The sequence below is a fragment of the Peromyscus leucopus genome, chromosome 1 (assembly GCF_004664715.2).
Source record: "Peromyscus leucopus breed LL Stock chromosome 1, UCI_PerLeu_2.1, whole genome shotgun sequence".
Taxonomy (NCBI): domain Eukaryota; kingdom Metazoa; phylum Chordata; class Mammalia; order Rodentia; family Cricetidae; genus Peromyscus; species Peromyscus leucopus.
In genome coordinates this window covers 54,700,990-54,725,112 of record NC_051063.1, presented here as the reverse complement: position 1 = coordinate 54,725,112, position 24,123 = coordinate 54,700,990, and the positions used below count along the sequence as shown (strand labels likewise).

Sequence of the window (24,123 nt, the reverse complement as noted above, 5' to 3'; positions counted from 1 at the left end):
TAATAATTAAAAATAAATCTTAAAAAGGTAGAGAATCAACTTCTGAAAAGTTATCTTCTGACTTCTATGTGCACTGTGGCATATGTGTGCCTACATTCACACACACATACACCATAAAAATCATTAAAAGAAAAATATAGTTTAGCAAAGGGAATTGGAGAATGATAGGCTATGTGGTGATTTTAAATTCTTTCACAATAATGTTTGCAATAGTGACAAGTCATTGGCCTTTGGCTCTTCTGTTTGAGCATGTAACATAATGGGTTTGTGTCATGTCCTGGAGGTACTGTCTTCTGAATTAAACTCTTCCACTGATGTTCGCTTTTAGTTTCTTGCTGGTTCAGGTTGGCCTGTGCTATGTGCTTTTCTTGGGAGATAGAAACAAAGGCCTATTCATCCTGGGGGGGAGGGGCACTGACAGACCAAGGAAAGAATTCCATCCAAATCCAGCTTGGTGAACATTGAGTTTATTGGGGCTACTTATAGGTGCATGGGTGACTCAAAGGCGGTTACATCACCCACAAAGTTCCTTGGGCAATTTATGGGCAACTATACAAATTAAGAGTCTCTCCTGAAGCATGGATGACTCACAAAGATCTGCACCATTAAGGAGTTCCTTGGGCCACTTATGGGAACTACAGTAATGGAAGAGTCCCTCTTTCTGGTCAATTTCCCCCCTTGTATACAACCTTGGGAGCAGTGGGGTCTCTGAGGAACTCATGACAGCTCCTGAATATGTACCTCCCCTCATGAGGGGACATTAATAGGCCTGGTTCAATGAAAGTCTCCTGTGGATGATCACAGCTGCTGATTCAAGACAGCAATGGTCATTTCCATCTTAGAAGAAACAACTACATGACAGCCTAGAAGATCTAATCTAGGTTTCAATCTAGAAGTTGGAAGAGAGTATCCCAACAGTCTTGAGAGTTTGGTGTATGTGGGGAATCAGAACCGGGCAGGGCTGAAGAAGTGTAAATAGGACTTCTTTAGGTAGGCTAAGGCAGAATTGTCTTTAATTCATCACCTCTGGCTTAATCACTTAGGAAGTAAAGACAGCTGAATGGCTTGGCAGGGTCTAGAGGTAGTTGGAGGGGAAGTTCTAGGCAGAAGGAAGAAAGTCGAAACATTTGCTGAACGAAAGAGAACGGTGAGGACAGGTGGTGGTGACTGGGGAGAAGATGGACAGCTACCTCCATCTGTTAGGAATCGTTAGAACTCAGAAAACAGTATTCCTCAGTTTGAGGCAAATTGTTTTTCCACAATCATGTGTCAAGTATGAATAAAAGCATTTTCCAACAACTTCGTTCTGTAAAGCAACTTTGAGCCGGGCGGTGGTGGCGCACGGCTTTAATCCCAGCACCCGGGGTGGGGTGCGGGGGGGGGGGGGGGGGGGGGGGAAGCCAGGCCCAGGCGGATCTCTGTGAGTTCAAGGCCAGCCCGGGCCTACAGAGTGAGGTCCAGGGACCAAAACTACACAGAGAAACCCTGTCTCGAAAAACCAAAAACCAAAAACCAAAAACAAAAACAAAAACAAAACAAACAAACAAAAAAAGCAACTTTGAAACAAGGTCCTATACGCCTAAAGGTGAGTCATGGCTTAGAACAGAGAAACTCTAGCAGAGGTCACGCTAATGGTTTTTGTGTTTTGTGTTTGTTTTTTGACAGGCAAGTAGATGATCGTCCTCCCCGGGTCTCCTGAGTACTGAGATTACTAGTGTGCCACACGGAGCCTAACTTAGTAAGGTCTTACTTAACTATTGGTGATGATTCGTAAGACTTAGTCGAGGACAGGAATTGGGGGTGGTGATGATACTGGTAGTAATGAAGTCACGAGGGTCTGTCCTTGTGAAGTCAAAATCACTAAAGCGTCACGTCATCTCAGGTTGTGACCTTCTTTCAGCCCACCACCTAGACAGCGAGGAACACCAAAGCCCACCAGACGGGCCGGGTCGGGGCTCCCGGCGGGAACCGGGTAGCCAAAGCCTGGCCCTGGTCTCCGCCTTAGCAGGGTCTCCCGAGAGTCCTCCTCATTCCCCCCCACCGTTTACAAGGCCTGCTGGGAGTTGTAGTTCAGCGGTAAGACGACTCACTCGGCCCCGCCCCCTCCTCCGTTTCCTCTTCACCCCGGATGAGGGGGAGAATCCTCGGGGACCGCGGGGGCCGGGCCCAGAGAGCGCCGGACTACAATTCCCGACGGGCTCGAGACTTCAGTACGCTATCCTAAGGACCGCGTCGTGATCCACGCCCCGGCGCACGCGCACCGAACGGTGGCGGGACTCGCCCGCGTGCGCTTTCCCGCCCTCGCCACGCCCTGCGCCGTCGGTCCGGCTTCCCCACCAGCTGTAGGCTCTGGCTCCGCGCGCTCCTCCTCCTCGGTTTCACCCCGAGCCCAGGCCCCGCCTGCTCCCCTCCCCTAGGGCCTCCTCAGACCTCTCCTGTCTTCTTGCGCCTCTGCTGCTTCTGCTGAAGGCGGAGGCTCCATGTTGTCCCCTCAGCGAACCGCAGCGGTGGCATCGAGAGGAGCAGGTGAGGCGTCCAACTTCTCCTGTACCCGCTCCGTGGTCACCCACGCCGCCTCCCAGTGCTTCGGCTCCGAGGTGACAACCCGTCCCTGCCGCCGCCCTTCCTCGTGCGGCTCCGCGGGGTAACTCCGCTCCGAGTTCGGAGCCGGGGGCTCCGGGAGCGGGCAGCGTCCTCAGCCGGGAGCCCCACGGCTTGGTGCGGGCCGCCCGGTGGTCTGGCCCGTCGAGCTCCGCCCCGTGCATGGCAGGGCGTGCCGGGCGGCGGCGCGCTCCGGAGCCGGGAAGCCGAGCCTAGAGACTGTCAGTCTTAACGGGCCGGGATCGGCGGGAAGGTAGATGCTTTATTGCTCGGTCTTAAAGTGCTGGAATGCTGCGGCGCGGCCTTGGACTTGGAACGTTTTATTTTAATCGGAACGACCTTGAGGCACTGACAAGTATTAGTAAAGTTTGTTTTCCACCCGCGCTTGTCTCCATGTTAGGAGATAAAAGAACTAGCCTAAATTGGTCGTTTTGTTTTGCAAGTTTTTTGAGTAAGTTTGGGTTCTTGGACTCTTCCGAAGACATAACACGAGGTAGTAAAAGTACTGAGTGAAAACCAAATAGTCCCACCATAAATTCATGGATGCGATTTCGCCTGTCATTTTACCTGGCACTATTCTTGTTTAATGGGTAAGCTCCCGAAACGATTGCAAGTTTCAATTGCGAAATCTGAAGGGGGGGGGGTCAATAGCAGTGTTTGAAGAATCTTTTAGCAAATCTCAGTCTTCAAATTTGAATATGAAGTGGAATGTTTTGTGAAAGGTGAAGAAAAAAAACTAACGGACTAAAACGGCGTGGTTGGAATTTTTGCTTTGGAAAAGTGTCAGGTCTTTAGCATCCATACAAAGTGGCAAGTCAGTTTCTGTGCGGCTTTAACGTGAGTGAAGGAACGTTCGGTTGAAAAAAATTCCACATAATTAAGCATTAGGCCACTACCAACATACTTTATTTGCAGTGGTTTACTGTCTCATGTGATAGTCATAACAATAAGAAAAACAGGTAGGTGTGATAGTGTGCCAGAATAATTTTCTTCATGTTTAGTAAATAAGACCTATTTGTTTTGTGATACTAGGGATTGAACTTAGGTCCTTGCATTTTTGTGCTTTTTGTGAGCTAGGGTTTTTAGTTCCTAGGGTTTTAGTTCCTAGAGCTTTTAGTTCCTAGGGTTGTTCAAAATGGGGTTTTAAAAAATAAAAAAAAGTTTTTTTTTTTTTTTTGAGTTGGCATGATGATGCATGCCTGTAATCCTAGCCCTTGAGAGGCGGAGGCAGAACATGAGCAGTCAGAATTATGCTTGGCTACATAGTGAATTGAATTTGAAGGTCAGCCTGGGTTACATGAGACCTTTTCTCAAACTTCCACCCTCCAAAAATAAAAATTAAAGTTGGTTTTCTAAACAAAATTGTAGTTACTAATTAAAACAAAATAATGGAGTTGGGCTTGATGGCACATACCTATGATCTAGCACTCTGGAAGTTGAGGTAGGAGCATTTTGAGTTTCAGGTTTTTGTCCCAGTCAACCAAACAAAAATCCTAAAATGAATAATAGAGAATCATATGACATAAATATGAAGTTCATTCTTACCTGTTCCTATGAGTAACTTAGATGGATGTGAACCTGTTTGAAAATTGATTTAGAATTTATTCATGATGGGCCAGCCTGATGGCTCATTATGTAAAGGCATTTTTTTTTTTTTTTTTTTTTTTTTTAACCATCCAAGCTTAACAACCAGAGTTTGATTCCTGGGACCCACACCACTCATGCAAGGAGAGAACTGATTCCTACAAGTTGTTCTTTGACCTCTACATGTACACTGTACATGTGAACACACATTAAATAAATAAATAAATATATAACAGAAAAGAAATGACTAGCATGCCTGTTAATCTTTTGTCTGTTATTTTGAGACAGGACCTCATGTAGCCGAGGCTTGCCTCCAGTTGAGGCCAACCTTAAACTTCAGATCTGCTTCTACTTCATGTGATTGCAGATGTGCACCATTGCGCCAGATGCTGTTAAAAGTTACTTATGGTCTTGTGTTTCAGGTTGAGAAGTGTTAAAGTAACACAACTGCATTTTAAAATTTGAATTTTAAAACATTTTCCCTGGCTCTCTTACAGTCTAGAAGCATATTTAATGCTTAGGGGAAATAGTGGAGAGGAATAATGTAATTTAAAACAAATCCCAGTTGTTTAGAATTGTGGTTCTGTATTATCTAGGGACTTAAAGCCTGTAAATGCTTGGGTTAAATGAGTAGATTAAAAAAAAGACAAACAAAAAAAACCTGGGTCTCTCACTGTGTAGCCATAGTTGGCTTGGAATGTGCTTTGTAGATGATGCTGGCCTTGAATTGACAGAGATCTGCCTCCCCTTCCAATTTTTTGAATCACCACCACAATAAGCATAACTCATAGATTATTATTTTATTCATTCAGGGACCAGGAAACAGTGAAAGAGAAAATCCACACGTTTCATTTTGCATGCTTATAAATAATCAAAGTTCCCTGTTGGTAGTTGTATACATTTGAATATTTTACTTGATAGAAAAATAAGCAGTTGTTAGCAATTAGTATAAGTTAAGTGATAGGCTTTACTCATATATAGCAAGTAAGCAAAAGATTGGAGTAAGGGCAGGGATACCCTGAAATGGTAAGTCTAAGCCAAGTAAATATTGCCAATTGAAGATATTCTTTTTTTTTGGGGGGGGGGCTTTTTTGAGACAGGGTTTTTCTGTGTAGCTTTGTGCCTTTCCTAGAACTCACTTGGTAGCCCAGGCTGGCCTCGAACTCACAGAGATCCACCTGGCTCTGCCTCCCAAGTGCTGGGATTAAAGGCGTGCGCCACCACTGCCCGGCGAAGATATTCTTGTTATTAGCATCTTCTCTCCAAAAAAGCCTTATTTTAAACTGGATATGGTGTCTCACACTTGTAGTTCTAATATTTGGGAGGTAAAGCAGAATTGCCGTGGACTTGATGTCACGCTGGACTACATAGTGAGTTTCAGGACATCATGAGTTACAGAGTAGTAAGACCCTCTCTCAAAAAAAACAAAAGGTAAGCTGGGCAGTGTTTGCCAATGCCTTTAATCCCAGCACTCTGGAGGCAGAGGCAGGCGGCTCTCTGTGAGTTCAAGGCCAGCCTGGTCTACAGAGTGAGTTCCAGGACAGCCAGGGCTGTTACACAGGGAAACCCTGTCTCAAAAAACCATAAAGAAAAATAAAAGGCAAATGAAAACAACAAAAAGACCAAACCAGACTAAAACAAATCAAGAAAGGTTATTTAATTATAATTTGACTAATTAAAACCTTCAGGTTAGATTTCCTTTGTTTAGGAAAGAGGCAAGTATAATCACTATTGAATTTATCCTGTTAGAAAGTTGTTTTTTATCCCTGGGGCTGGAGAGATGATTGCCCCATGGTTAAGAGGAATTACTGCTTTTGCAGAGGACACATTTGACTACCAGCACCACATCCAGTCTGTACCTTTACAACTGTTTGTACATTTTGCTTCAGGAGCTCAGTCACCATCTTCTGGTCTCCCTGGGCTCCTGCATGAATCTTCTGCTCATAAACTTGGGAAAGCACACATATATACACATAAAATTTTTTTTTGAGACAGGATTTCTCTCTGTAACAGCCCTGGCTGTCCTGGAACTTTCTTTGTAGATCAGGCTGACCTCAACTCGCAGAGATCCACTTGCCTCTGCCTCCCAAGGGCTATGATTAAAGGTGTGCACCACCATTGCCCGGCCTGAATCTTTTTTTTTTTTTTCAGTTAGAAATGATTATCATTGTTATTATTGCATGTGCATGCATGATGATTGTGTGTGGTTGATTATGCCATGGCCTGTGTGTGGAGGTCAGAGGACAACTTTGTACATTCAGTTCTCTGCTTCTGGGTTCCAGTGATGGAACTCAGGTCAGCAGACTTTTGAAGAAGCACCTTTACTTGCTGAGCCCTCTTGGCTGCCTAGTTTCTGAATCATAAATACCGTTCAGTCATACTTGGTTGTCATAAACCCATGAAACATTGACTTTCGTGTCAACAGACAAAATGGTTTTGTTTAGCATCTTGTACTGAAGCACAAAGATTATCTATAGTAAATGAATTGGGAAAATTTTTTTTTCTCCTAAACCCTTTAATTAGAATATACATTTCCCAGGGTTGGGGGATTTAGCTCAGTGGTAGGGCGATTGCCTAGCAAGTGCAAGGGTCTGGGTTTGGTCCTCACTCTGGGGAAAAAAAAAAAAAAGAATATACATTTCCCAAATATTCTGGTTGGTTGGTGTCTTAGTGTTTCTATTGCTGCGATGAAACACCATGATCAAAAAGCAAGTTGGGGAGAAAAGGGTTTATTTGGCTTACACTTCAGTGTTGCTGTTCATCACTGAAGGGAGTCAGGACAGGAACTCAAACAGGAGGCAGGAGCTGCTGCAGAGGCCATGGAGAGGTGCTGCTTGCTGGCTTGCTTCCCATGGCTTGCTCAGCCTGCTTTCTTATAGAACCTAGGACTACCAGCCCAGGGATGGCACCACCCACCGTGGGTTAGGCCCTCCCACACGGATCACTAATAGAGAAAATGTCTTACAGCAGGATCTCATGGAGTCATTTCCTCAACTGAGGCTCTTCCTCTCTGATGACTCTAGCTTGTGTCAAGTTGACACATAGAACCAGCCAGTACAGTTGGATTTTCACACAACCTATGTACCTACTGGCACATTTACTGCCGTAAGCCAAAGTGCGACATAGAAGCACTGAACTGCGTCCAGTGGTTGTGGAGTTAGGAGAGGGCTTTAAACTTCAAGTTCAGCAGACTTTCCTTTGTGATATTTTCTCTGGCTGTGTGAGTTGGGAACTTTAAGGACTGCCAGCAAAGACAAGGCATGGAGGTGGTATGCCTTTTTGTGTGTTGCTCTTGCCCTGCAGAGAATGTTATTTCAGAAGAGGACTGGAAAACTCAGGTCATAACTCCACCATGACTCATATAGTCTGCTCAGTAAAATGTGTCTGTAACTTTGGTTCCTGGGCTTTTCAGAATTCTCTGTACAGTGAGGATGAGTACTGAGGATGGTTCTAGCCTAGTAGTTCTTTTTTAATTTTCAGTTCTTTTTTATTTTCATTTCTTTCTTTCTTTTTTTAGTTTTATTTTATTTTATTTTTTTTAAGATTTTGCCTGCATGTATGTATGTACGCCATGTGCATGCCTGGTGCCTGCAGAGATCTGAAGAAGGCATCAGATATCCTAGAAATGGAGTTACTGACAGTTGTGAGCTACAGTGTGGGTGCTGGAAGCCAAACCAGTGTCTTCTGCAAGAGCAACAAGTGTCCATCCTAACTACTGAGCCATCTTTCCAGTTCCTCAGTGGTTCTTAACAGAAGATGATTTTTTTGTTGTTGTTCACTTGTCTTTTAAAAATGTCTATAGGTGTTTTTGAATTGATACCACTAGTATGTGGTGGGTGTAGACCAGGGATGCTGCTAAATATCACATAGTCCATAGGATCCCTTCTCTCCACAAAGGGTTATATGGCCATTAATGTCAATATTGCCAAGGTTGCCAAATTTTGATCTACATTAATTAATTAATTCATTAAATTAAAAATTTTTGAAGTAGCAATGGTAACTGCTTTAAATTAACCAGTTTTATTGAATACATCACTATTTGGATGGTATTTTTTTTTTCATTTTTCTTTATTAAGAAATTTTCTACCCACTCCACATGCTATCCACAGGACCCCCCCCCCCCCCCCCCCATGGTAGTCTTAAATATTTGAGAACCACTTAAACTTACCTATTATGGGGCTGGGCATGTACCATAGTTGGTAAAATACTTATCTAGCATGAATGGAGCCCTGATTTGTATCCCAGAATCCCATAAAACAGGACCAGTGATTCCAATATTCAGGAAGTGGATCCAGGAAGAACAGAAGTTCAAGGTCAGCCTGGGCTACATGATATTCTGTCTTAGACAGATCAGAAACCTTACTGGCTGTATGCATGTGTCTTCTGTGTATTTGTAGTGCTTGGGATCAAATCCAGAGCCCTGTGCATATTAGACAAGCACTCTACCTCTGAACCTAGTCCTCCCAGTAATGTTCTTATAGTTGAGCTTACTAGGTTCTGTGTATTCTTTTGTAAGATTGAAAAGGCTAGACATGATTAGTAGCTAACCTTATGCTGTGCTTTTTAAACAAGCCGAACTGTTGTTTTTTTTTTTTTTTTTTAAGAGACAGGTCTCTCTATTATGTACCTCTGGTTGTCTTGGTATGTAGACCAGGCAGGCTGGCTTCAAACTCAGAGATCTGCCTGGGATCAAAGGTGTAGGCCACGAGGCCCAGTGCTATATTGTTTTTTGTTAACAAAATATTGAATCCAGGGCCTTGTTCATCCTAAGCATGTGCTACAAAACTGAGCTATATTCTCAGGCTTCCAGCCCCCTCTACCCCATTTTGAGACAGGGTGTTACTATGCTTGGAACTTGCTGTGTAGACCAGGCTTTTGAGTGCTAGGATTAAAGTTGAACACCACCACTCCTGGCTCCCCCCCCCCCCCCCCCAGAGATAGGTTTCTCTGTGTAGCTTTGCACCTTTCCTGGGACTCACTTGATAGCCCAGACTGGCCTCGAACTCAGAGACCCACCTGCCTCTGCCTCCCGAGTGTTGGGATTAAAGGCCACCGCCACCACCACCACCACCCAGCCTGGCTTTGTTTTTAAGACCTGTAATTCTAGGAGGAATCAGTGCTGTAATACCTATGTCTAGAAATTTTCCTAATAATTTTACCTGTTAGTCGTTTAACTTCATTTTTTCATTCAGTGTGAGTGATTGTCATTTTAGTGCAGAGAATATATGGAATGTGGTTTACTAGAGAGATTGTTTGAATAGGCCTGTTAAACCTCTTGGTTAGTGTGGATTAGATATATTGTGTCAAAAGTAAAGGATACGTCAGTAGTTCATAAGTAATTAGGAAAAAGGTTGTAGTGTCCACATAAGATGTTAGGCTGTCTTCTCATTACTCAAGATTTTTGACATGCTAAAATGATGACTGATAGTTATCATGAGCAATTTGCAGCAGTCGTCAGACAACAGTGGTAACAGTGTTTCTTGAGGTGTAGGCTTAGGTTTACTTCTGTGGATATGGATTTAACTATAGGTAGGCCAGATTTTTGCATATTTCCAAAGTCTTACATCTGTTATCCACATTTGTGTAAGTGCTTATACATAATCTATAGCATTATGTATTGTCTCAGTGTGCAGATGCGTACTTTGGAAATAACTGCTTCTTTAAAGGGAGAGGAGGATATTATCCTTGAGATTAAATGTAATCACCAAGAGTTTGAGATTCTTGAGAGGTAAGCCAGGTGTTGTGGCTCATGCCTGTAATCTCAACATGTAGGAGGCTAAGGCAGGAGGATTGCCATGAGTTTTAGCCAGCTTGAGCTGAAGTGTGAGACTATGTCTCAAAACACACACACACACACACACACACACACACACACACACACACACACGACACACAAACAACAACAACAAACAAACAAACAAACAAACATGCGTGCTTACCAAAAAAGCAGTAGTTGGATTTTTAGAGCTAAACGAATTGTTTTTATCTGACTTTGTAGTACAAATGGAGGTGTGGAAATGAAATGATTTACTCAGTACAGAACCAGGGCCAAAACTCTAGTGCTTCCTTATTGTTATGGTAGGCTTTTCTTCTTTGCACATTGCCTCATTAGAGTGACAACCTTTGTCTTTAATCCCAGCCCTGTAATTCCAGCACTCTGGAGGCTGAAGCAGGAAGATTGAGAGTTTGAGGTGAACCTGGGCAAGACCCTGTGAAAACAAAAAGCTCAAATAAAAATACCTGCAAATAACCTTTCCTAAAGCAGAAACTTCAGTTTTAGAAGGGAGACTGGATAATATATTGCATATAGGGAGATAAAGCAGGGAAAATGCAGAGGACTTGGGAGTGATGGAGTAATTGAGAAGAGCCATTTTGAAATACTAGACTTGTAAAATTACGACGGGGGAGTTTTGAAAGGAGACTGAAGGCAAACCGGCCGGATCACACAGGCTGAGTGGCAGAACTAGAATAAAGACTTGTCTCCTGACTTTTCAGGTCAGTGTGTTTCCACATATCCCTTTTGCTAGTGTGAGTGGAACAGCTGGTGACTCTGTACTTAGGCTTTTGTACATGTCACCTCAGTGTAGGTTAGAGAGGAGGCGAGTTATATCATCAAAATACAGGATAGAAAAAGAAAGACATTGAAAATTGAGCACAGAGTTGAAATTATAAAATAAAGAGCTCATTAAGCTAGCCATAGTGGTCATGCCTGTACACCTAGCACTTGGGAGGTGGGGTCAGCCTTGGTTACATTCTGACTTTGAGACTCTGTTCCTGCAAAAAAGCCCATTGAGAGAGTAAGAGCTACAAGAGATTACAGAAGAGCATTGATACAAATCCAGCCACTGAAGGTGAGGAAAGAAAAGAACTTCTGCAAGGAGATGCCAAAGGGCCCGAAAGGATGCTAGGATGTGTCTTGAATAGAGGTTTTAAGTTGCTTTTCTTTTTCACCCCTTGCGAGAGAGGAGGGTGAGACAGGCTCCCTTTATGTAGCCTCAGTTTGCCTCAAACTTTCAACCCCCCCCTAGTTCTAGGATTACTAGGTTATGGTTCCCAGTCTGGTTGCTAGATTTTTTTATTTGTGAGGCTTTTTTTTTTCTTGAAGATTTGTCCTCCTATGTTTCTAAAGCTGGCCTAAAATGCTTGATTCTCTTGCCTCTGACTTTTGAGTGTTGGGATTTGCAGACACGTGCTACCATCCCTTAACTGATAACTCTTAATTACAGTATGACAATATTGTAATGAATGAAGTATGAAGTAATGGTATGTACACATCTCAGTGGAAACAGGAATGTGGGAAGGAAAACTGTTTATTGAGCACCTTACATTGTCAGGTGCTATGTTTTAACTTTTAGATTTTTTTTTTAAAAGATGGGGTTTCTCTATGTAGCCCTGGCTGTCCTGGGCTCTGTAGACTAGGCTGGCCTAGAACTCACAGAGATCCACCTGCCTTTGCCTCTGAGTGCTGGGATTAAAGGGGAGCACCACCACTGCCTAGCAGATTTTTTTTTTTTTAAAATAAGTTTTAATTTATTTATTATGTATACAGTCTTCTGCCTGGGCATATGTTTGGATGCCAGAAGAGGGCACCAGATCTCATTATAGATGGTTGTGAGCCACCATGTGGATGCTGGGAATTGAACTCAGGACTTCTGGAAGAGCAGCCAGTGCTCTTAACCTCTGAGCCATCTTTCCAGCTCCCCCCCCCCCTTTTTTTGAGACAGTATCCTGGTTTTGAACTGATACTGCAGCCTAGTTTGGGTTGGAATCAACAGTTCTTCTGAGTTTTCCTCCTTTTTGCAGCTGTTATGTTTATAAATGGAGACTGAAGTGGCTATATGCTTTCTAGAGTTGTACTGAGACAAAGTCATAGGCTTTGTTTATGTCACAATTTTTGTTTTTGTTTTTGTTTTTTGAGACATGGTTTCTCTGTGTAGTTTTGGTGCCTGTCCTGGGTCTCGCTCTATAGACCAGGCTGGCCTTGAACGCATAGAGACCCGCCTGGCTCTGCCTCCTGAGTGCTGGGACTAAAGGTGTGAACCACCATCACTGCCCAGCTATGCCACAATTTTTTGCTGGCTGCTCTTTGTGGGCATTGTTCTGGGAACTTGAAGGACATAGCATTGAACAAAATACAAAACTTCCTGCACTCATAGAACTTGGAGTGGATAATGCCAGAATTCATGCCTTGCTCTGTCTTGATGCTAAAGCCTATTTTCACTTATTTATTTTTTTTGTATGATTTTTTTTTATTTATTTTATTTTACAATACCATTCAGTTCTACATATCAGCCACGGGTTCCCCTATTCTCCCCCCTCCCACACCCTTCCCTTACCCCCTGCCTACCCCCCATTCCCACCTCCTCCAGGGCAAATCCTCCCCCGAGGACTGCAATCAACCTGGTAGACTCAGTCCAGGCAGGTCCAGCCCCTTCCTCCCAGACTGAGCCAAGTGTCCCTGCATAAGCTCCAGGTTTCAAACAGCCAACTCATGCAATGAGCACAGGACTTGGTCCCACTGCCTAGATGCCTCCCAAACTGATCAAGCCATTCAACTGTCTCACCTATTCAGAGGGCCTGATCCAGCTGGGGCCCCTCAGCCTTTGGTTCATAGTTCATGTGTTTCCATTCATTTGGCTATTTTTTTTTCAATAATTGAGTAGAACCGAAATTTATTATAAGCCACAGTCGTCCTAGGGACCTCCATACTATATATGTAGCCTCTATGGTTCTATGGGCTGTGGTCTGATTGTTCTTTATTTTATATCTAGAATTCACTTATGAGTCAGTACATACCATGACTGTCTTTCTGGGTTTGGGTTACCTCACTCAGGATGATTTTTTCTAGTTCCATCCATTTGCCTGCAAATTTCATGCTTTCATTGTTTTTCTCTGCTGAGTAGTACTCCATTGTGTATATGTACCACATTTTTTTCCATCCATTCTTTCTGTTGATGGGCATCTAGGTTGTTTCCAGGTTCTGGCTATTACAAATAGTGCTGCTATGAACATAGCTGAGCATGTATCTTTATGGTATGAATCAGCATTCCTTGGGTATATGCCCAAGAGTGGGATGGCTGGGTCTTGAGGTAGTTCGATTCCTAATTTTCTGAGAAACCACCATACTGATTTCCATAGTGGTTGTACAAGTTTACATTCCCACCAACAGTGGAGGAGTGTTCCCTTTGCTCCACATCCTCTCCAACATTGGCTGTCATTTGGTGTTTTTGATCGTAGCCATTCTGACAGGTGTAAGGTGGTATCTCAGAGTCATTTTGATTTGCATTTCTCTGATGATTAAGGGTGTTGAGCATTTCTTTAAATGTCTTTCAGCCATTTGTGATTCTTGTTTTGTGAATTCTCTGTTTAGCTCTTCAGCCCATTTTTTAATTGGACTGTTCAGTATTTTGATGTCTAGTTTCTTGAGTTCTTTATATACTATGGAGATCAATCCTCTGTCAGATGTGGGGTTGGTGAAGATCTTTTCCCATTCTGTTGGCTGTCTTTTTGTCTTATTGACTGTGTCTTTTGCCCTGCAAAAGCTTCTCAATTTCAAGAGGTCCCATTTATTAATTGTTGTGCTCAAGGTCTGTGCTTTTGGTGTTTTATTTAGGAAATGGTCTCCGGTGCCACTGCGTTCAAGAATGCTTCCTACTTTCTTTTCTATTAAGTTTAGTGTAACTGGATTTATGTTCAGGTCTTTGATCCACTTGGACTTGAGTTTTGTGCATGGTGACAGATATGGATCTATTTGTAATCTTTTACATATTGACATCCAGTTATGTTTACTTATTTTTTAATCATACTATATAAAGCAGGGCAAGTGAGATAGCCTAATCATTATCTCTGACTGTTCCTTTGACTACATCACTCCTATACTTTTTTACATATTAAGTACATCAAAGCCAGGAAGTAGTGGCATACACCTTTAATCCCAGCACTCAGGAGGCAGAGGCATTCAGTTCTCAAAGTTCAAGACCAGCCTGGCCTACAGAGTGAGTTCTAGGACAGTTAGGGCTACACAGAGCAATCTGTCTTGAAAAACCAAAAACTAGCCAGGCAATGGTGGCACAAGCCATTAGTCCCAGCATTTGGGAGGCAGAGGCAGGTGGATCTCTGTGAGTTTGAGGCCAGCCTGGTCTAGAGACCTAGTTCTAGGACAGCCAAGGCTGCACAAAGAAATCCTGTCCAAAAAAACAAAAATAAACAAACAAACAAACAAAAAAAGGAGAAAGAATGAAAGAAAAACCAAAAAATATTATCATGAAGACAGCCACATTAAATGCTATCAAAATTACAAGTTATAGGGATACAACTCAGTGGCAGAGGCCTGTCTAGTATGCACAAAGCCCCATGTTCCACCCCTAGCTATACAAAAATACAAAATAAAACATTTATGGACTGACAGTTCAAAGCCAAGTTTTCATCTTGTAAGTCAAAATGTTTCACTGTTGCCCATACTCCTAACTGTTCACATTCTGCTTGGAAAATTCATTCTCACTGATATTTTTCCAGGGAGAAAGCTTGGGCTCAAGCCCTATCTTGTCCTGCCATAACTCTACAATTTCACAGATGACCCATACAACCACTTATCTTGTGGCCTGAGATTCTTCTTGCTCTTGACTCAGACTTCAGTACCCAATTCCTCTTGTCTGGATTACTACCTCACCCTCTGAGTACTTGGTTTAATTTTTTGTTTCATTTCTTTTATTGTTTGTGTGTGTATATGTGGCTTGCACTGGTGCTTGGGTTCATGTGTAGACATGAGAGGAAAACTTATAAGGCTTAGTTTTCTCTTCCCACCATGTAGGTCTCAACGACTGAACTCAGGACAACAGGTTTAGCATATCATCCCTCATTTGAGAATTACTGTGTTTGCCATGTGTCATTCTCATTGTTCAGTCAAGCTGTAATAGAAAAATAGATGAAGTTGAACGTTCCAATGTATAAACTTAGTAATAAAGTCTTGGGAGACTCTTGTATTGATTACTTGATTTGGTTGTATCTGAAAGTTGCTGTGATACTGAGTTAAACAAGATAGACTTCTTTCCCATAAAAGTGAACTGGTAGGGCACTTCTGCATGGAGCTCAGGTCCTGCCTCTCTTGTTGTGCCAGTGTTTTAGGGTGTTGCCCTCCTGTGCCTGGCCCTCAGTGACTCACTTCCATTTTTCCATCCAGTCAGAAGGTGAAAATGCTTAATCTGGAAGTTGCTTGTCCTTTTTTTTTTTTTTCATTCATATTCTATTGATAAAACTTTCATGTGTCATATGATCACAGAGTTGGTCTGGATATGTGTTTCTTTTGAGTGGTTAATGTCCTGCTAAAAACTTACATAGGGGAGGGGCATGAATTGGACAATAATGACATGTTAAAATTTCATCCCATAAACAACCTCTGTCTACCTCTTCTCCTAATGACCCAAGTACAAACCAAGGTATAATTGTGTCAGAAAATATACCCTAGGGAATCCTGGAATTTATTGAGCTTCCCTACAGAACATAGGTTGAGGGGTTTATTACAGGGGTGTGAGTGCTCCTCCTTCCAATATGTCACAACTGGAAAGCCTTTACCTAGAGTGTTAGTGCAAATAAGGCTGAATTGCATGATAAGTGTCTTAGAGTTACTGTTTCTGTTGTTTTTTAAAATTACTTCTTTTTATTTTATGTATATTGGTATTTTGCCTGTATGAGAGTGTGGGACCCCCTGGAAAAGGAGTTATAGACATTTGTGAGCTGCCATGTAGGTGCTTGGAATTGAACTTGTGAAAGAATAGCCAGTGCTTTTAACCACTGAGCCATCTCTCCAGCCCCGGGTTACTGTTTCTGTAATGAAATACCATGACTAAAGCAACTTGAGAGGAAAAGGTTTATTTGGCTTAAGCTTGCACATTGCAGTTCATCATCAAAGGAAGTCAGGGCAGGAACTCAAGCAGGGCAAGAACCTGGAGGCAGAGCTGGTGTAGTAGCCATGGAGGAGTGCCCCATGCTTTTTTATAGAGCCTTGCTCAGCCTGCTTTCTTATAGAAGACAGGACTACCAGCCTAGCAGTGTCCCCACAATGGGCTGGGCTCTCTCCCATGAATCACTAATTAAGAAAATGCCCTACAGCCTGATCTTAGGGAGACATTTTCTCAATTGAGGCTCCTTCCTCTTGGATGACTCTAGCTTGTGTCAACTTGACACAAAACTAGCCAGCACAGTAGGTGGTAGATAGTGACTGGATACTCCTACTCAGATAAGGGTCTTGTCTTAACAGCCAACCACCCCACCCCAGCTGGGATAACCGTTTTGCAAGAGGCGAACACTGAACACCCCAAGATGGCAATTGTTTCGTTGCATAAGTACATACGTATGCAAATGTCATAATGAAACCCATTACTTTGTATGACCCCAAAACAAAACAAAACACCACCAAACAAACCAAACCAAGACAACATGAACACCACACTGCACACAGGCACTCACCCAACCCTGTTGCATAGCAAGAGGGAGAAATCAGAGAGTTTTGGGGTATTGTCGCAAAAACTCAGCTTTCACCTTAAAGGGAAATAAGAGTTTGTTCTGGAGCCATATTTGAGTGGCCATGGCCCAGGAATATAGATTTAGGCAATCCTAAATCTTAGGAACATGGAAGCAGTGTCATGAAGTTTTGTAGTTTAACATAACAAGTAAAAAAATCAAGGCAAGTATAGCAAGGCTGTTCTGGGAACTGAAGGCCACCACTGCCCGGCCTTTCTAGGAATTCTTGTTGACTGAGGGAATGCCATCTCCGCCACAGTTGGACCTTGTTTTGTATACTTCTTTGAGTCCTGTATATTACTTTAACCCTGGCTTTTCCTTAAGAATAAACTTCCCAGCTGGGTGGTGGTGGTGGTGGTGGTGGTGGTGGTGGTGGTGGTGGTGGTGGTGGTGGTGCACGCCTTTAATCCCAGCACTCTGATACAGAGGCAGGGGGATCTCTGTGAGTTTGAGGCCAACCTGGGCTACAGAGTGAGTTCCAGGAAAGGCTCCAAATCTACACAGAGAAACCCTGTATTAAAAATAAATAAATAAATAAATAAATAAATGAATAAATAAACTTGCCAGATTTTTTTTTTTTTTAATTTATTAAAGTGCTGGGAATGGAACCCAAGGACTTGCATGCAGTGGGGGAAATGCTTTACTACTGAGCTGCATCCTCAGATCAGATTTTTCTCATTAGGTTTTTTTTTTTTTGAACTGAGGACCGAACCCAGGCCTTGCGCTGAGCTAAGTCCCCAACCTCTTATTAGTTTTTTTGTATGAGAGACTAAAGACCTTTAGGTCTTGGATTTATCTGCTGTGGTGTCAATAATTAATAAGATAGTTAGAAGTAGTGGTACATTCCTGTAATCTCAGCACTTGGGAAGCTGAGGCAGGAGGATCTTGAGTTTTAGGCCAGTTTGAAGCACATAATGGACTCAAGGCTTAAAAAAAAAATCCTCTTTCCCATATGTATGGTGTGTGTGTGTGTGTGTGTGTGTGTGTGTGTGTGTGTGTGTGTTTGCATGTGTGTGTAGGTGCCTTTGGAGACCAAGGTTGACATCAGGAATCATCCTCGATTATACTCTTCCACCTTATTTGTTGAGCCAGGGTCGGCTAATCAAACCCAGAGCATGGCAATATAGCTAGTTTAGCTAACCAGCTTGCTCTGGGGAATCTGCCTTCTGAGGGTGGAATTACAAGCAGACTGCCTTAACCACCCTGGGTTCTGGGGATCTGAATTTAGGTCCTCAAGCACTTTAATCTCTAAGCCATCTCCTTAGCCTGCTTTTTTTTTTTTTTTTTTTTTTTTTTTTTTTTTTTTTAAGATTTATTTTATGTGTATGGGTGTTTTGCCTGTATCTATGTATTTGCTCTACATGCATGTCTGGCACCCACAGAGCTCAGAATAGAGTGTTGAATCCCTTGGGACTGAAGTTACAAATAGTTGTGAGATGCCGTGAAGGTGCTGGGAATTGAATCTGGGTCCTCTGAAAGAGCAACAAGGACTCTTTAACAGATGATGAGTCATATCTCCAGCTCCTGTTTTTTTATTGTTTTAAGACAGGGTCTCATTCTGTATCCCAGGCTGTCTTAGAGCTCATTATAATTCTATTAAGTGTGAGTCCCAAATTATATATATTTGGTTTTTTGAGATGGGGGTTCTCTATGTTGCCCCAGCTGTCCTGGAACTCACCTTGTAGACCAGGATGGCCTTGAATTCACAGAGATCCATCTGACTTTGCCTCCCAAGTGCTGGGATTCAAGACGTGCCACCTGCCTGGCATCCTTTATATTGGTATCTTTTTGTTTTACTAAAATATTTTTATTACATTTACTTTATGCTGGTGTGTATGTGTGTGGGTATATGTGTTCCATAGTGTGCATGTGGAGATCAGAGAATACCTTGATAGGAGTCTCTTCTCTCCTGTATCAAAATCAGGCATTGCAGACTCTTTATATCCCTTTAAAAAATATTTTTGGGGTCACTGATATAGCTCATCTGATAAAATCACTTGCCATGTAAGCCTGACAACCTATGTTGAATTCCTGGATTCCGTGGTGGAAGGAGGGAAGAACAGTTTCTGAAAATTGTTCTGGGATCTCCGTATGTAACATTAGCACATATTCTCTATACATAATAATTGGTTTCAAGATAGCATTTTCATACATACATAATATATTTACATTTTCTTTCTTTCTTTCTTTTTTGAGACAATCTCATTGTGTTGCCCTGGCTGACCTGGAACTCAACTATATAGCCCTTAAACTCACAGAGATCTCTCTATGTTTGCCTCCTGACTGTTGGGATTGAAGGTGTATGCTACCATTTATTTAACCATTTATTTAATTAAAAAAATTACTTTTTCCAGGACTGTTACCCAGAAAAACCCTGTTTTGAAAAACAAATTAAAATTTGTTTGTTATTATTGTGTGTAATAGAGCATCACTGAGTGTGAGTACATATGGAGGATGGAGGACAACTTTTGGGAATGACTTCTTGTCTTCCTGTTGGGCCAGGTCTGTCTTGTTTCTGCTGCTATACTGCATACTCTAGGCTAGCTGGCCCTCGACCTCCCCAGTAGTTCTGTCTCTGCCTTCTATCTCTGTAGAAGTGCTGTGGGAGTGCTGGAATTAATTCCATCGCATCTGGCTTTTTTATGTGAGTCTTGGAGATTGAACTCTGGTTTTCAGGCTTTCAGGGCAAGTGCTTTTACCTGCTGAGCCATCTCACTGGCCGCATTTATAATGTACTTTTATTATGTTCACCTCATTACCCTCTCCTGCTCGCCCCCACTCCCATTGATTCCTTTCTTTCCACCTAGTTCCTCTTCTGCTCTCCAGCCTTTATTATTTTTTTGACCCATTGAGCTTCATTAGGGTTGCTTATATAGTCCTGGGTGAAGCACATTTGTAGGATTCTTTGCCACTAAAGAAAATGTGTCTCTGTCCCCCAGTGACCATTAATTGGCTATAGGTAACTCAGGGAGAGATGGTCCTCATGAGCCCCTCTCCCTAGCTACCATCACCTACATATTGATCTTCAGTGGGAGTATTCCTTCATGGGCTTCTTCTCCCATGACAGGTGTTGACAGATCCAGTCTTGTCCAGTTCTTGTGCTGGTAATCACAATTGCTATGATAGAGTGCAGGGATGATGCCATGTTCTGAAAAGTCAGTTCCATCTCACTCTGCTCTGTCTTCTGACTCTTCACATTCTTTCTCCCTTGTCTTCTATGAAGATTTTTCCATCTTGGCAGGGGAGGTGACACAGAGTCTCTTATGGCTGAGTGTTCAACAGCCCTTTATTTTCAGCACTCTGATCAGTTATGAGTCTCTGCAGTTTCTGCTGTTACTGGGACCTTTTAATTAAAAAATATTATATTAATCTGTGTCTCTGTATGTGTATTTAGCATATGGGCACACACATTCCACATGTGGGGATCAGAGGACACTTCAGGTATTGGTTCTCTTCTTTAAACATGTAGGTCTTGGGGATTGAACTCAGGTTGTATAGCTTGGCGGCAGGCACCTTTACCTGCTGAGCCATCTTTCGGGCCCTGGGATCTTTTAATTAATAGATATTATTAGTGTTAATGGAGTTCTATTAGTACCTCCACATAGTCCTTCTTTTATGGTTATCATATATATGCCTTATTAAAGCTTTTGTTCTCTTCATGGTATGTGTGTGTGTATAAAACTTAATTTTTTTTGGTCTGTAAATGAGCATAGGTGATGCCATGGAGAATGGAAAGCCTGGTCCAGTGCAGGTTGTTTTGGTTCACAAAGAACAACACTCCTTTGAGCTAGAAGAGAGCGCCTTGGCCAGCATCCTCCTGCAGGACCACATCCGAGATCTTGATGTGGTGGTAGTATCAGTGGCTGGTGCCTTTCGAAAGGGCAAATCCTTCATTCTGGACTTTATGCTGCGATATTTATATTCTCAGGTAAGGAAGAAGTAGTTTATTTTAAAGTAGAAAGTGAGCAAAATAAGCTCATAAATTAAAATTACTTAAGATTTGGTGAGGGGTCTGGGTTTGTAGTATAATGGTAAAATGCTTGCCTAGCATGTGTGAGGCCCTGTATTTTATCCCCAGTGCTTCAGAAAACAAAACCAAAGATGTAATGGAATATCTTATTTCTACTGTAGAAAGAAGATGGTCATCCAAATTGGTTGGGTGACCCAGAAGAACCACTGACAGGATTTTCATGGCGAGGAGGCTCTGACCCTGAAACCACTGGGATTCAGATTTGGAGTGAAGTTTTCACTATGGAGAAGCCAGGTGGGAAAAAGGTAAGGATAATAAAGATAGAAGAAAAAGAAAAGGAAGGAAGGAACAAAGGAAGGAAGAGAGAAGGAAAAAGAAAAAGACTTAGATGTTATAACAGAATAATCAAATGAGAATGTATGTTTATTTTTTTCTTGAGATAGGATTTTTCTTGATAAGTTTGGCAGGTGGGTCTGGAACTCATGAGGTACCCCAGGCTGGCCTTAAATCCTGAGAACCCTGCTTCAGCTGCCTGTGTGCTGGGATCGTAGGTGCATATTACCATGCTTGGCTCTAGATAAGAACTTTAACATAGTATGTGTTATTCTAGTCAAAAAATAACTTTGATCTTTATATGCCCATGATAACTCCTATGTCCCTAATGTAATTACTTTTCTGTTGAGTTTTTTGACAGTAGATCCAACAATGTACTTAGCGATCTACTTTACTAAGTAGAAAGCCTGATTCAGGGAGATGTCAGTATATATTTTATAATTAAAAAAAAAAAATTGCTTTGTAAAACTGATTGCTCACCCAGACCTCTCTTCCATCTTTGAATTTCTTTGAAAAAGCCACTCTAGGGCTGGAGAGATGGCTCAGAGGTTAAGAGCACTGCTTGCTCTTCCAAAGGTCCTGAGTCAATTCCCAGTAACCACATGGTGGCTCATAGCCATTTGTAATGAAATCTGATGCTCTCTTCTGACCTGCAGGGACACATGCAGACAGAATACTGTATACATAATAAATAAATAAATCTTTAAAAAAAAAAAAAAGAAAAAAGAAAAAGCCACTCTACTGTTTTAAAAAAATGTAAAGCAAAAGAAAGCAACTCTTAGAGCTAAATGTGCTGTTCGTACCTATAGTCTTAGCACTGGGGCTGAAGTAGGAGGGCCACCACTTAGAGGCCAGCCTGGGTTTCTTAAAATGTGCATAAAGAGCCTAGCATGGTGACTTATGCCTCTAATCTCTGAGGTAGGAAGATTAGCACAAATTTGAGGACAGCATGGGTTATAAAGTGTGGGACACTGTTTCAAAACAACAAAAAAGTGGTTTGGAAGTTTACTCTGCTAGTAAGTGCTGTGAAACCATTTCTCTCAATGTTGAGTACACATGTAGCTTCTGTTCTTCAGAGAGCTTCCAGTATATCCCCTTGTTTCCTCTTTAGTCTCATTTTTCTAATTAGCAGACATGTGTGATAGCAAACTTTTGTTCAATTGGGATATCATGGTGATTTAGAATTCATCTTGATTCAGTGATTTTGAGTGTATACATAAAGATGAACAGGTATCAGCACCATCTGACTCCAGAACATTTCGTTACCTCAAAAGAAGCCTGCAGTAATGTTAGCAGTCACTCTCCATTTCCATCTTCTTCCAGCCCCTTGTCTCTACTAATTTACTATTGACTGAGCTGTTAGGAAGTACACCTGGATGGAGAGCTAGGTGTGCTTGCATTCCACCTCCCCTTATCTCCCTCTTTCTGTCTTCTCCCTTTCTCTGCCTTCCTGTCTTTTCTGGTATCTCAGATTGAACCTAGTACTATGTGTATGCCAGGCAAATGTTCTAGCTCTGTTACATCTTGAGCATCTCCTCCATGGACTGTCTATTCTGAGCATATTCTACAAGTGAAATGATGTGTATTTTGGTCTGCCCTCATCCATTCAGCCTAATTCTCTCACAGCATTCAATAGTTCTTTACTCCCTTTCATGGCTGAGCAATATTCCATTGTATGGAAATATATTTTTGTATTCATCAGTTGTGAATATTTGAGCTGCTTATACCTTTTGTATATTATAAATAATGCTGCCTGTACATGCCTGTAATCTTAGTTCTTGGGAGGCTGAGGCATGAGTTTCAGGGTAGCTTGGCCTACAGTGTGAGATCCTGTCTAAATTAACCTGTCCCTTCAAAATAAACAAAAATCTCAGAGATGGAGAGTTGGTTCAGTGGCTCATGAGCATCCTGTAAAAGCTGCTCCTTTAGAGGACCTGGGTTCGATTCCCAACCCCCACATGATGTCTCACAACTGTCTGTAATTCAAGTCCCAGGGGATCCAATACCCTCTTGCAACCTAAGTGGGTACCACATATGTGTTGCACAGACATACATGCAAACAAAATAGTCATATACACAAAATAATAAAATAAACACATCTAAAAAATCTGACGAAAATACTACCTGCCTTAAACATCTATGTACAAGTTCTCTAAGATTGAGGCTCTCTTGTATATATCCATATGTTTGCTTTTTGTGTCTGTGACAAATACCTGAGATACACAACTTAAGGGAGGAAAGATTTATTTTGGTCACAGCATCAGAAATTTCAGTTCTCAGCTGTTCATTGCTGTGGGCCTGAGGCTAAGCTGAACATGACAGGAAGCATGTGATGAGGCAAGGTTGAATATCATGGTGGAAAGCACATGGTGGGGCAGAGCAGCTCACTTTGCAGTAGACAAGAAGCTGGAGACAGACAGGAGGAGCCAGGGCAAACATATGCCTCAGAGTTGTGTCCTGATTCATTCAGTATGAACTCATCAGTGGGTCATCATTAATGAGGTGAATGCCCTCACTATATAGTCACCTCTTAATAGATTCAGCAGCTGAGGATAGTCTTCAGCAAAAGAGCTGCTTGGGGAAAATGCTGTGTGTTTGTGTCACATGGCAACTCTGTGACTAACTTATTTTTTTAAACTTTATTTTTTTATGTATTTGGGTGTTAGGCCTGCATGTATTTGTGTGTACCATGTGCATGCAGTGCCTACAGAAGCCAGAAGAGGGCAATAGATCCCCAGAACTGGGGTTTTGGATGGTTGTGAGCCCTATATGCGGATGCTGGGAATCAAACTCAGGTCCCCTGGTAGAACAACTTGTGCTCCTAACCACTGAACCACCTCTCTAACCCTGTGACTAACTTTAAAAAAGATGCCTAATATCTTCTAAAGGTAGCTCTCGTAAGCTGTGTGCATAACTAACACTGCAAGAGGCTCTGGTTTTACATCTTTCCAGCCCCGATACTGATTTTTCTTTCTTTTGGATGAGATCAGATTTAAAATCAAAGCTGGCCTCCAGTTTGAGACTTTAGCCTCCTGAGTCCTGGGATTACAGGTGTGCACCAATATGCTTGGTTTATTTGCCCTTTTTATGCCTAGTAATTTACTTGATGACTTTGT

General features: G+C 42.2%; 2 protein-coding genes across 3 annotated transcripts in view; one reads left to right on the top strand and one right to left on the bottom strand.

Annotated features, from left to right (window-relative positions):
• Rtn3 (reticulon 3) overlaps nucleotides 1–2,511 on the bottom strand; it is a 69,444-nt gene extending 66,933 nt beyond the window's left edge. The window contains exon 1 of the mRNA XM_037207631.1: nucleotides 2,431–2,511. Coding sequence (XP_037063526.1) covers nucleotides 2,431–2,482 — 52 coding nt within the window. The 5' untranslated portion in view covers nucleotides 2,483–2,511. The remainder of the gene's footprint in view (nucleotides 1–2,430) is intronic.
• Nucleotides 1,899–24,123, top strand: part of Atl3 (atlastin GTPase 3) — a 44,683-nt gene continuing 22,458 nt past the window's right edge. The window contains exons 1-3 of one of the 2 annotated variants that reach the window (XM_037207654.1): nucleotides 1,899–2,076; nucleotides 20,418–20,632; nucleotides 20,836–20,979. In XM_037207654.1, the coding sequence (XP_037063549.1) occupies nucleotides 20,426–20,632; nucleotides 20,836–20,979 (351 nt within the window). In that variant the 5' untranslated portion in view covers nucleotides 1,899–2,076; nucleotides 20,418–20,425. Of the gene's footprint in view, nucleotides 2,077–2,434; nucleotides 2,527–20,417; nucleotides 20,633–20,835; nucleotides 20,980–24,123 lie in introns of those variants that run through there. The other variant, XM_028853689.2, reaches the window with a different exon arrangement.